The sequence below is a fragment of the Euwallacea similis genome, chromosome 9, assembly GCF_039881205.1.
Source record: "Euwallacea similis isolate ESF13 chromosome 9, ESF131.1, whole genome shotgun sequence".
NCBI lineage: Eukaryota > Metazoa > Arthropoda > Insecta > Coleoptera > Curculionidae > Euwallacea > Euwallacea similis.
Window position 1 is genome coordinate 223,117 of NC_089617.1, and position 11,658 is coordinate 234,774.

At 31.7% G+C, this 11,658-nt stretch overlaps 1 protein-coding gene across 1 annotated transcript in view; it reads left to right on the plus strand.

Moving 5' to 3' along the window:
- The window catches only part of LOC136410656 (limbic system-associated membrane protein-like), a 117,438-nt gene extending 105,861 nt beyond the window's left edge, over positions 1–11,577 (plus strand). The window contains exons 5-7 of the mRNA XM_066392914.1: positions 4,920–5,095; positions 5,286–5,412; positions 8,902–11,577. Coding sequence (XP_066249011.1) covers positions 4,920–5,095; positions 5,286–5,412; positions 8,902–9,020 — 422 coding nt within the window. The 3' untranslated portion in view covers positions 9,021–11,577. The remainder of the gene's footprint in view (positions 1–4,919; positions 5,096–5,285; positions 5,413–8,901) is intronic.
- The last annotated feature ends 81 nt before the right edge of the window (positions 11,578–11,658 follow it).

Sequence of the window (11,658 nt, forward strand, 5' to 3'; positions counted from 1 at the left end):
TCTGGTAAACACTACTTTGGCTTTCTAGCAGTCAGTCAAATTGGAATTTTCCTGAAGAAGATTAATTCCTGAAGCAAATCATGCTATAAAAAATGACATGACAATGTCCTTCTAACTTTAATAATTTTCTAAAAATTAAAGTTTGGTAAATTCGTAATTAAATGAACACCAGTTTACAAATCATTCTGGTATTTTGACCTCTTGCATTTTGCAAAGCGTCAATTTTTGGACTAAGCCGATTAGGGTTAAATCGTCGCATATCAATTTCTGAAATGTTGTAGGTTCGCACAGAGCATTTAAGGACGGAGCGTTGAGAACTATCCAGATGGCCAATAATGCCAATTTGCCCATTGATATTGAGTGCATCGATGGAATTCGAAGAGAAATAAATTTTCTCGTCAGAATCCAATTTCTTCTCAGCTAAGCTGAACTTTGCCGTCGATATGAATAAGTGACCCTTGTGTGCGAGAAGTTATTTAAATTTTTCGCCAGTATTTTTGTATAGGAAAAATTAAACTTTTCATGCTTGGATTCGTGTTCCAGCATACGCTTTTGTTCTCATTTTTCATTAAGTTTGCCAACATGACCACCATGGCATTGAGATCATTTGCTCATTCAAATTATCTCTGTTCTTTATTTATCTTATGGATTGAACAAATTACGTTTTAAAGCAATATTGTTGGATACTTAATACATTATTATTTTCTATACGTTGTGCCCGACTTTTTATGTGACAACCTACATAAATATGTAGCGCGAATTTGGAAGGTGACTATTGTTTGATTTAATAGAAATACGACCATTTAGAAAACTGATTTCTTCTTAATTGGGTCACTTTCCGATTAACAGTCAAACATTAGCTTAAACAGAAGTACTAAACGTAAAAAGTATACTACAAATGTTCTGAAAATTTCTTCGAAATATATTATGGTTGTAAAAAGCGAAAAAATCCTTTATGAGCGACACTGGATAATAAAATCAAATATAAATGATAAAAAATGCATAATTTATCAGCTAAAGTAATCAAAACAAACAATATTTCTTGAAAATACGGCAATATTTGCATACTTTTCTCACTTTCACGCAATCGGACACAATGAGGTATTTATCAAAATTTGCTTGTGACAAGTGCATTTGCAATTTATTTTATAAATATTCGACTGTTTACGTTCAAAAAAATGAATATATTAATTATTGAAAATTACCTTTGGGTTAAAATTAGTGCCCACTATGGCCACAAAAAGAGAAAAATGTATAATTTAATTCAGATGTGGAAGAAATTCTTTTTCCAATGATAAACTCCTAGTTAAAATCCGATAATATTGCTCATTAACATTATAATACCAGGTACTAGAATGTAGTTGCATGTAGCTTGGCTACCAAAGTTTCCAAGACCCTCTTACGGCTCTCCCCGGAATATGCTTGACGCACCCTGCAAAATATTACTTGTAACGCAAACATCTATTCTTCTGGTTGGGTTTTCAAAGTTTTAAATAATCAACTGAGCATTGAATTAGAAGGAATCAAATAAACTTTCACTAAAGTTAACATCAAAACTTCAAAATTTAATATTCAAAAGCGTTAAATTCCAACTTGAAAGTTAAAATTCTACATACCCTCAAAGTGATAGAGCATAAGTAAGCTGCCCTCAACTTAATTGATATTTCTTCACCAAATCTTATGCCAAATTTTTGGTGTAATCTAAGCCAGCCTGAGGGCTTTGCTCCTGAAAAGAGGCGATATTATCTTAAACTTTATAACTTAATTGTATGTAAAAACCCTGACGTGGTCGTTTATGCAATTTGTATTTTTAGAAATATTGACCTTTATCACCCTTTTAGCTGAATTGCTTTTCAAAATTATAAGACAAGTTACTGAATAATGTAACCTTTGAGGGGATTTTATTGGTAGTGTCTGTTTTCAGGTGAAATTTATGGGAGAAGATTGAATTAAGATGGATGTTATGCATGAACTGAGAGAACAAATATTATGTTCAATTAGAGAGAAGGAATGTAAGATTATTTACATTTGTTTGTTTTTTTGAAAATGCTCGTTTTACTATTGTATAGATCAAAATACCAAGACCGCATTATGCTGTTTGGATCTCACTAGTGAGTAATATTTCCTATATCTGAACACAAACAGGATCTATAAACACTGTCGTGCACTCTACTATTATTTCCACAAATATAAATTTTCCTAGCTCGAAAGACGAACATCCATACAAGGACTAAGGGAACTTGCCCATTTAAACTCTAAAAGTAGATTTTCTTGAAAACTTGCACCCCGCATCAGTCTATATTCTGGCGTAATCTACAACTTTTAACGCGAGGTTATATTTGTGCACTTAAGGACCTCATCAAATGGAATTTGTCTGAAGTTCATTTCCGCTGCAATCGAGTTGTTAATACAAAAATTTCAGAAGCGCTTCAAATATCTAATCGCAATTTTTAGTGTCGATATAGGTGTATAAGCCAGTAATTAATACAGTAGCGGTTGGGATATATGACGTCCTATATGCTACACTATTGATTAAATTCTAGAGTACTGGCAAATACTACAAACTAATGCCTAATGCATCTAACTAATTGTCATTAGTTATTAAACTATGGCTTTCCACGCGAGCTGCTATTATATTCTGAAATGCCTAATTTACCTGAACCTCCAACGATTATTGTCAATTACTTCCTAAATACCTTACTGACCCCAATATGTTAATAATCCGGAGATTTATCTACTTGATGAGCTTGAATTTTGAAGTGTAAGCTCCTTCCATAAAATGTTTCCTATCTGTTATGAGTTGAAACAAGCCAAATGATTCTAAACAACAAAATTGTGAGCCACAAATGTTGTCTGGTTAAAGTAGATTAAAATTCGACATGAAAAACTGTTTAAGATACAGAAAACGGCGTTTCCAATTTTTCGAGTTAACTTTATTTAGAAAGATACAGAGAAATAAATGTGTCTGATTTTAGAAACTTTATGCTATATGCGAGAATTTATTTGCTATTTAATAATTATTTGCTATACTTCATAATTGATTTTCAAGAGAAAAGAGAAACTGCACAATTCATTGACCAATATAAAACAGACTCACAAAATATTCAGACGAACAAAAGATTGCGCCAAATATGATCTGCGGTGATGGGTACTTCCAGAATCCACCTAAATTATGCAGATTCGATATTTACTCTAAATAATGAGAATTTCCTTCAGTCCTTATTATTTACTTAATAATCAATTGGTGGCATTATTAAAGTAATCAGATTTTCTTCAAAACATGCACAAACAACATCCTTCCTGCTAGCAATAGTAGACTATAAATATCAATGTAGGCATTAAAAATGAAACTTACAGCCAGTTGTATTTTCAGTTACAAAAATAAATGTCAATTAAAAACATCCAATCTGAAACACGCTTCTTTTTCGTAATTTGTCTGTAACATCGATTGGCCAACTAAGGATGAAATTACTCATGTGATGTCAACTTTACTTTCAAGATAGTTTCCATAAAAGTGTTAGAATAGCATCTAAGCATTAATTATGTTCGTGGTTTTTATGGAAATTGGTTGCATGTTACTTTGAAGAGAAAACGAATAAATTGGCCTTGGTTATTTCACTATTATACATTCATATAAAGATTTGATGGCTATCCTAAAGCTAGGTCACGCAGCATGACACGACTCAAGAGTTTGCGAAACGAGTTGTGCAAAATATTATTTTTCTACGACCTTCCTATAAAATAAAATATTCATCCCTCATATAAGGATAAAAAACACCACTTTTTCTCCCTGCATATCATAAATACACATAATGCCTGCAATTTTTATAAAACAGAATTAGCAAATAGTTTTTTTTAATAAAATGGTGCAGTACTCCTTTTACAATGGCACAACTTTGTATCTAATATTGATTCAGGATCTTTAATGGTTTTCGAGATTCTCATGTTGAGTCAAATGTGGAATATCTTGTATACAATATGCAGTGTGCTTTGTTTAATATAATTCGTAGGGATTTCATTGCAATGTATTTAATTATTTAATTACGTTTTAATTAAAAGTTTCGATGCAGCTACAAACGAAGCAGGCTACTGTTGTTTCTTGGATGTGATATTTACAATTAATATTATGGTGTAATTTTGTGTGAGGCAAAAGTTATGTTAAATTTTATGGATCAGGTATCAAAACGGGGTTATCTAGCCCATGCTGTTCAATTTTTATTTCATTGACTTTGAGGTTTCCTGTATATTCTCTGGAACAAAATTATTATAGTACTTGAATACTTAAAATGTCCCAAATATTTATTTAATTTTATATCAGACCTTGCTTCTCAGGATATCTATTTACTAACAGATCATGATACCTACATAATGTACGTGCTTCATTGAATCTAAATATTCTCCAGATGATCCTCTTAGATTCCTTTAGGCTTTCCAAGTCCCATTTTTTCTTCGGCACTGATGGATTTAAATTACATATTTTGATCCAAAACGTGCCCCGCATTTCAATTACCGTGAAAATAATTTAAAATTAAATAATCGCCTCAATACGAGTAATATACATATAAATTCCTATTAAGTAATCAATGATGAAATTACTTAATGTTATAATACATATATGGTAAACAACACGATTCTCGATTTCTGTCATTAAAATAATGAATATTTTCCTCTTTTAAAGCAAATATTAATTGCGTTAATGAAAATGTATATCAATGTTGAATACCTGATGTAATTATTTTTAGAAAGCAATTTTAATGCTATGAATTTAATGTTATCATTTTCTATTGGTTAAAATAACAAGCCCTGACGAGTGTTTTCATCTAAAATTTTACGATTGTTATAAAAATATATAACTTTCCAATAAGTGTTTTTTTTTAACTTTTACGGAAGATAAGCACATATATGATATTTTGTTATAGAATCCAAAGCCAAAATACTAGGATCTGCCGACTTGCATGTGAGAGAAGGCAGTTCGGTAACATTCACTTGCAAGGTAGCACAGGGACCACATGACTTGAACACTGTATATTGGTACAAGGATAACAAAATTCTCCAACCTCTAGAGAGTAACGAAATACAGCGAATACAAATTCAGGTAGGAAATTTAAATTTCAAGCTGTCTGTTTAAATACCCAAATAAAAAATACATTCGAAAAGATAAATGTAGCTATGTAAAGTTAATATATTCTTTATGTGTTTCATTTCCCTGCTCGCTTCATTATACAGTCGTCAGCGTTCCTTTGAGGTTTGAGGCCAATTTAGTAAACCAAATAAACCTCTTTCAGAACACATGGAAGGAGGCATTGACATCCCAACTGCATATCAACAGCGTTAACTGGTCTGACTCTGGGAAATACTCCTGTATGCCCACTGCAGCTTTACCAGCTGATACAAATCTATATGTGATTACAGGTGAGTTTAAGTTAGGATTTAGACATTTTCGAACAAATCAAAGCCAACACCAGGGATTAAAAGTTATGTCATTATTCTTGGTCTGAATTATTGATGGGTTTAGAAAACAGAGTTTTGTCTAGTTTACAAAGGAAAATTTTATTTTGATGATAACAATTTTATTACTAAATTTAGCTTTAACTGTAAGACAGGAAGCTGTTCATAAATTCCCATTTTAACAACGAAACCGGTTCTAATATGCCGTCACTCGAGATAAATTTCATCAAATTCCATCTCATCACAGTTCATGTTTTAATTTTTATTTTTTGCGTAAATAGGCATATTACATATGATTTCTAAACAAAATATTATGTCTGATTTGACTACAAAGGGCTTTTTATGATATAAATATTTTGCGGCTGTAAACTGGTTCTTCATGATCCTAGTCCACATACAATACGACAGGTGAAATCATATTTCTATTGCTAATAACATATGAGTTTACTGTGGAACTGACAATACCTGAAAATTGACTGATGCATATAAACTTCTCGTAATTAATGCCTGGGTTTTGTAACTAGTTACATCCGATATTAATAATGTGGAACCGTACCTTTGATCTAAACCAGTGATAGTTACAGCGATTTACTATTGTAAAGACATCGAATATTACGGGATCGTACAATAGAGTATTTCAGAAGTTTTAATTTTAATTTAAGAATTAAATTTGTAATTATCAAATTATTAGAAAATGAGACATGAAATGTTTCATGTAATGCGTTCGTAATGAAATTTTATTTATTAACTCATCAATTAACTGTTCCAAGTGTTTGGATAAGGTTGATAAATTTGAATTAGATAGTCTTCAAAGAAGTGTTACTGTGGTGCTTAAATTCGACATATTTTCATACTGTGGAGAGGCTTAGATGGTACTATGATGTCTACCGAATTTGGTAGAACAAAATGCAAGTAAACACTGCGAAACAAAGTAAATAGTACTAAAATAATATTTACTATTGATACTACTAGCAAGAACCTCAATTTTTACACATACTAAAAAAAATATTCACTTGCTAAGCCAATAGTAAAAGCTTTTTCTTTCTTGTGATACATATCACCTATTATTTCTACAAGACTTGGCAAAGGATCACGTCTAAATCAGTTTTTAAATCCTGTACGACGAAACCTTAAAAAATTGGATATTATAGAGCTTGGATGGAATCTGAACTGATCACGGAGGTCAATCTCTTGAAATATAATTTAATATGGGCCGACCGAACAAACAGCCACCTGAATTGACTTCAAAAATAGGTAGTATAAAAAGTCTACTAAGAATGGAACAATTCTCCAAAGTTTCCATTTCTTTTGCCCACTTTGAAACGTGTTGTTATTACATACGCACTTAATTATTGTTTTTTGTTACACGTTATAGAAAAGAATATTAATCAAAATAAAATTTAAAAAGTATTTCTTAATCTTAACAAGCGAATCCCCCACTTTTCGAATCTCCTGTTATGATGATTATTTTTTACCTGGATGTTCGACTATGAAAACTTTAGGGGATATTGTAATTACAATTATGGTGAAGATTCAGGTTTCCGTAAACATCGAGTGCTGTCCTTTGAATTAAGCCCGTTTTGTATTAGGGATCAAGTGACGTTCACGTTCACACTCAAAGGAGCGTGGTGCCTATTTGTATGCATAGGACCGTGACGCTTACTTTAGTGTGAACACACTAATTACTTGTCAATACAGCAACTTTTAAACTTTATTTCAGTGAAGTGTGAGTGACATTATAGTATAAAATTACCTCTAAACTTCAAATGAATGTATATACAGTATGTCCAAGATAAGGATATCCGACATGGGGACCTCATAAATTTACAATATTTCCATGCTAGACATATTTATCTTGGACAAACTGTAGGCCATAAGATAACATGTAGACAGTGAAGAAAGGCTTCAATGGATAAGATGGAAATAATGAATAAGCGAACAATAGATTTATCACAGAAATAAATAATTACGAAGCACGAACAGAAACACTGAACGAATTGATAAAGGCGACATGAATATTAATTAATTAAGTAGTGTGGCTAGCACCAGCGGCACATTGGGACGGTGACGGTTAAAAATTTGACATTATTTTAATAGGACAGAAGCGTACTATTACAAGGTAATGAATCGGGGACAGTATGTATGGGATGTAGGGAGATACGCCTTGTTTCTATGGTTGGTACTTTCTCAGGATATTGGAAATAAATTACTTACTAATGAAATTTAATACTTAACGAAACAGATTATAATTTCTGGAATATTCAGTGTGCAGGTTTAATGAATCGTTTAAAAGCAAGCCTAGAGGAAGATATTCAAAGCTGAGGACTTTCCCCGAGAATAATAAACTTGAAAACCACAGTATGGGAAGATTATTATTTCATTTTTCAATAAGCTAAACAACAAACAATCCAATGGAAGATATTCAGTGCGGTGGAAAGTTTTCTTTAAAAGTAAGATAATTAATTTTAATTCATTAAAATTTCAGAAAGAAACAGTTTGAAAACACAGCACAAGTCGTACATTTCTTCCCTTTTGAACATGAAGAGAAGCATGGGGAATTGATGCAAATTGCTAAACAACAAAAGTACGAAAACATACCTTATGGGCTCGATTTTGTTTTATAAATACAATACGTAACAGCACAACTAATTTGAAACTGAATTAAGGAGTTGGAATGTTCGTTAGCTTAAAAACTCTTTCTTCCTGATTGACCTAGCTATCCTTTTTTCAGTATATATCTATGAATAAACTTTATCACCTGCAGGTTTTCCTTCATGAATAGATAGATTTTTTAATTCTGGACAGAGCGGTCATAACTGCAGTTTTTTTGCATGATGACTACGTCAGTCCTGCATCCAGTTTTAGTCCTAGATAACGAATTATCCTGCCATGGCACCACTTCCATCTATCAATCTCCAGTTGAACTGGGGAATGTCATGAATCGACCATAATCCACCAATTTTTACCACCCATTTGTGTGGTCCACATAAAGTGCATGCAAGAGTATTCTTTGCTTCATCAAGGAATATCACCGGCGTGCACCGTTAGGTGGTAATAAAATAGGTTCTTGGGGAACAAATAGGTTCAGGTTCTTGTACGAAAATTACATTTTAAAGAGATTTCTCCTGAAGGAACGGTATCTTAGTACGGTGGCGCTATCTATGGGATGTGCCCGAATTTTGTACAACACTGGAGCTCTGAAAACTCTTTCGCTTCCTTCTTTAAAAATAAAGCTAAATTTAACACTAATACTAATGTTATTATGAAAATTAAATGTTTGCTTATAAAATTATATATATTTTTTGGGGTCTACTAAATTATTTTTCCACAATTTTGCTATTTACAAGTTTATTACCTAAAGTTGTAAATTATCTTTTTAATATTCTTCTGTACAAAAAAACTTAGTCAAAAAAATATAAACTTCTTCCCATTTCGAAAGTTTCAATGTTTTAGGTGAACATCCTGCTGCTATGCATCATGGAAATACTAACAATACTGCTTCAATGTCTCCTGAAAACTGCCTCGTTTGGGCGATGGCAGTGATAGTGATTTCAAGACTGAGCCTCAGGTGAACTGCCGGTCTCGATTGTTGCTGGTTGCTGTGAGATGTACAGACTGTCTGATTGTATAAATAATACCTACTTTTAATACATTCTTGTAAACTTCTTGTTTATTTACCATGGAGCATTATTAAATCAATTATTGGTATTTTTATTTAATATCATTCATATAAAATTGATATTTTATTTACTTTTTTGAAAAAGTAATCTTGTTCTAACAGTAGACAAATATAGTATGGTCGATTTGAAAATGACCAATTACCAACATGGTTAACCAGTTACTAACCTCAGTTGCAAATGCAGGAACTACCATCACATTTGCTTAAAAATATGAATAATATGAGCCACAAAATTACCAATTCCATAAGTAGATTTTTCCACTTTCACTCAGTTTGGCTTCGAGTCTTTTTGGGTCAACTTCTTCGTCTTCGTGTTTGTACACAAAGCTTCAGGTCATAAATGTAAAGGGACTGATGTTTTAAATGAACTGAATATGGTTTGACATATTTGCAAAACATTGATTCCTTTCAATTTTGTTTTTGTTAAACATGTAGTCAATCCTGAAAACATATCTTGGAATTTATGATACTATCAAAACTGTATAACCAACATACAGACTTTTTCTTGTGTTACACACATGAAAAGTACTATGGATAACCATGGAGAACCACTTGCATCACATTGCCACTTAACATTGACTGGGATGTATTGTCTTATTTGAAGCTGAATGTAGATACTTTAATACTACCCAACTGTATGTACTTTATCAGCCACTAAGTGTGTGACAATAATGCTCCATGGTAGAAGTCCCTAATAGATTAGGTACCTTCCCAACTTTCTACAATAATACTAGAACCAAAAAATACTAAAACGTTTCATGACTACGTTCACTGACATTCTTCACGTCTTTGTAACTAGAATAATTAATAAAAGCTTAGGAATATTGTAGACATAAGGGTCGGATTAAGTCAGGAATACCTAGGAAATATAGCTATTCTTAGGTCTTTACTATAAGAATTCCATTTCGTCGAATCACCTCAAATAATGTTTTTAATGTTGGCAAATTTTATTCATATTTATAAGAAACTGTTGTGAGTAATGGAGTACTGGTGAGTAATTGCACAAAATTTGAATGTCCTGATAACATTACCAGGGGGATAATTTTCATAGGAGTAAAATAATAAGAGTATTGGCAAGATTTTTGGTTTCTATTTAAATTGTCTTCCAGATAAAGCTGCAGGTACTTTGATCAATTGACCCTAAAGGTTTACTTTGCGGTTGTGTAAAGACAGGTGCTTTATTGTTTTATTGGCTTAAAAATAATAAGGTAAGAGAACCCAGTAGTTGATAAAATAAAGTCGTGTTTTATTCCTTTATGAAAATTACGTTTTATAATGTTGTATATAAGAAAGTAATTATATGTACAGGTTGTCCCATATTTACTTGACTAGCAATTATCTTAAAACGTTGTAGAGATAGAGGAAAGGTTTAGATTCAAAAGCTATAAGATGAAGACAGCAGAAATATAGGCTGAACAATTTTCGATACGCGAAAGGGTGTTACAGAAGTTTGAAGGGTACGACTATTGAAAATTTAAAAAGAACCATATTGACTTATTTTAAACGTCGAAATTTCAAATGAAATAATCAAAGAAATCTGAAAGGAATCCAAATATACAGAGGGTTCCATTCAATATAAAAAATTTGAATCTTATTCTTTTTGAGCTTCCCCGGACGTTTAAAAGTTTGTTCATCCTATACTTTTACACTTTGAATACTTTTGTATTTAAACCATTTTTTACTTCTGTGAGGTTTTGAGAAACAAAATTTGAACAAGAACATTTATTACATCCTATATGCAGTGCGGATGCTAAAAGGTAAGAGAAGACTGATCAGGGAAAGGAGTTTATTAACCTCTCAATATATACGATAAAATCGATTTCAGGTAAAGTACGGTTTTTCTGTGTTATAAGTTTAATGTTAGGACCACTTGAATTTGATTTTTCTATAATGAGTTTCACACTTTAGAAGGGAGAATTGACTTTACGGCCGTACTGTATATGATATATTACATAGATAATAAATTTAGTAAAGTTGAGTAGATATTTTAAAGTTTATTTTGAACGAAATAGCTTCTGTATATAAAAACTATTTTAGAGGCGTTCAAACTTTGCTCAAAAGTTGGTTTTGTAAAGTTAGTATTCACAATTATTGTTAATTGATGTAAATGAATGCGTTAGTATACATCAAAAATTAGAATACAGGAAATACTGGGGAAAAATCTGTCAAGTTTCTAGCTAATTTTATTAATTTGTGAATTCCAGTATGTGATACCTGATTGGGCCATTCTCCAGATATATAGTGTTCACATAAAAATGTTTTAAGAGATATTTTCCTTCAACTAAATCAAATCAAATTAAATATTGTACTTTAAATGTACCTTATAAGGCCTAAATATAATATTCTATTCTGTTCATAAATGAGTGTCTGTCCTGACCGATAGCCACCGACTGTAAAAAGATTATCACTAATTTATGTATTTATTTAAAATAAACTTTTTTTTGACCTTATTGTAGTTTTGTATTTATTTCAGAGTTTTTTATCACGTTGTTTGTAATTAACCAACAAAGCAGTGCTAAAATTATTTTTAA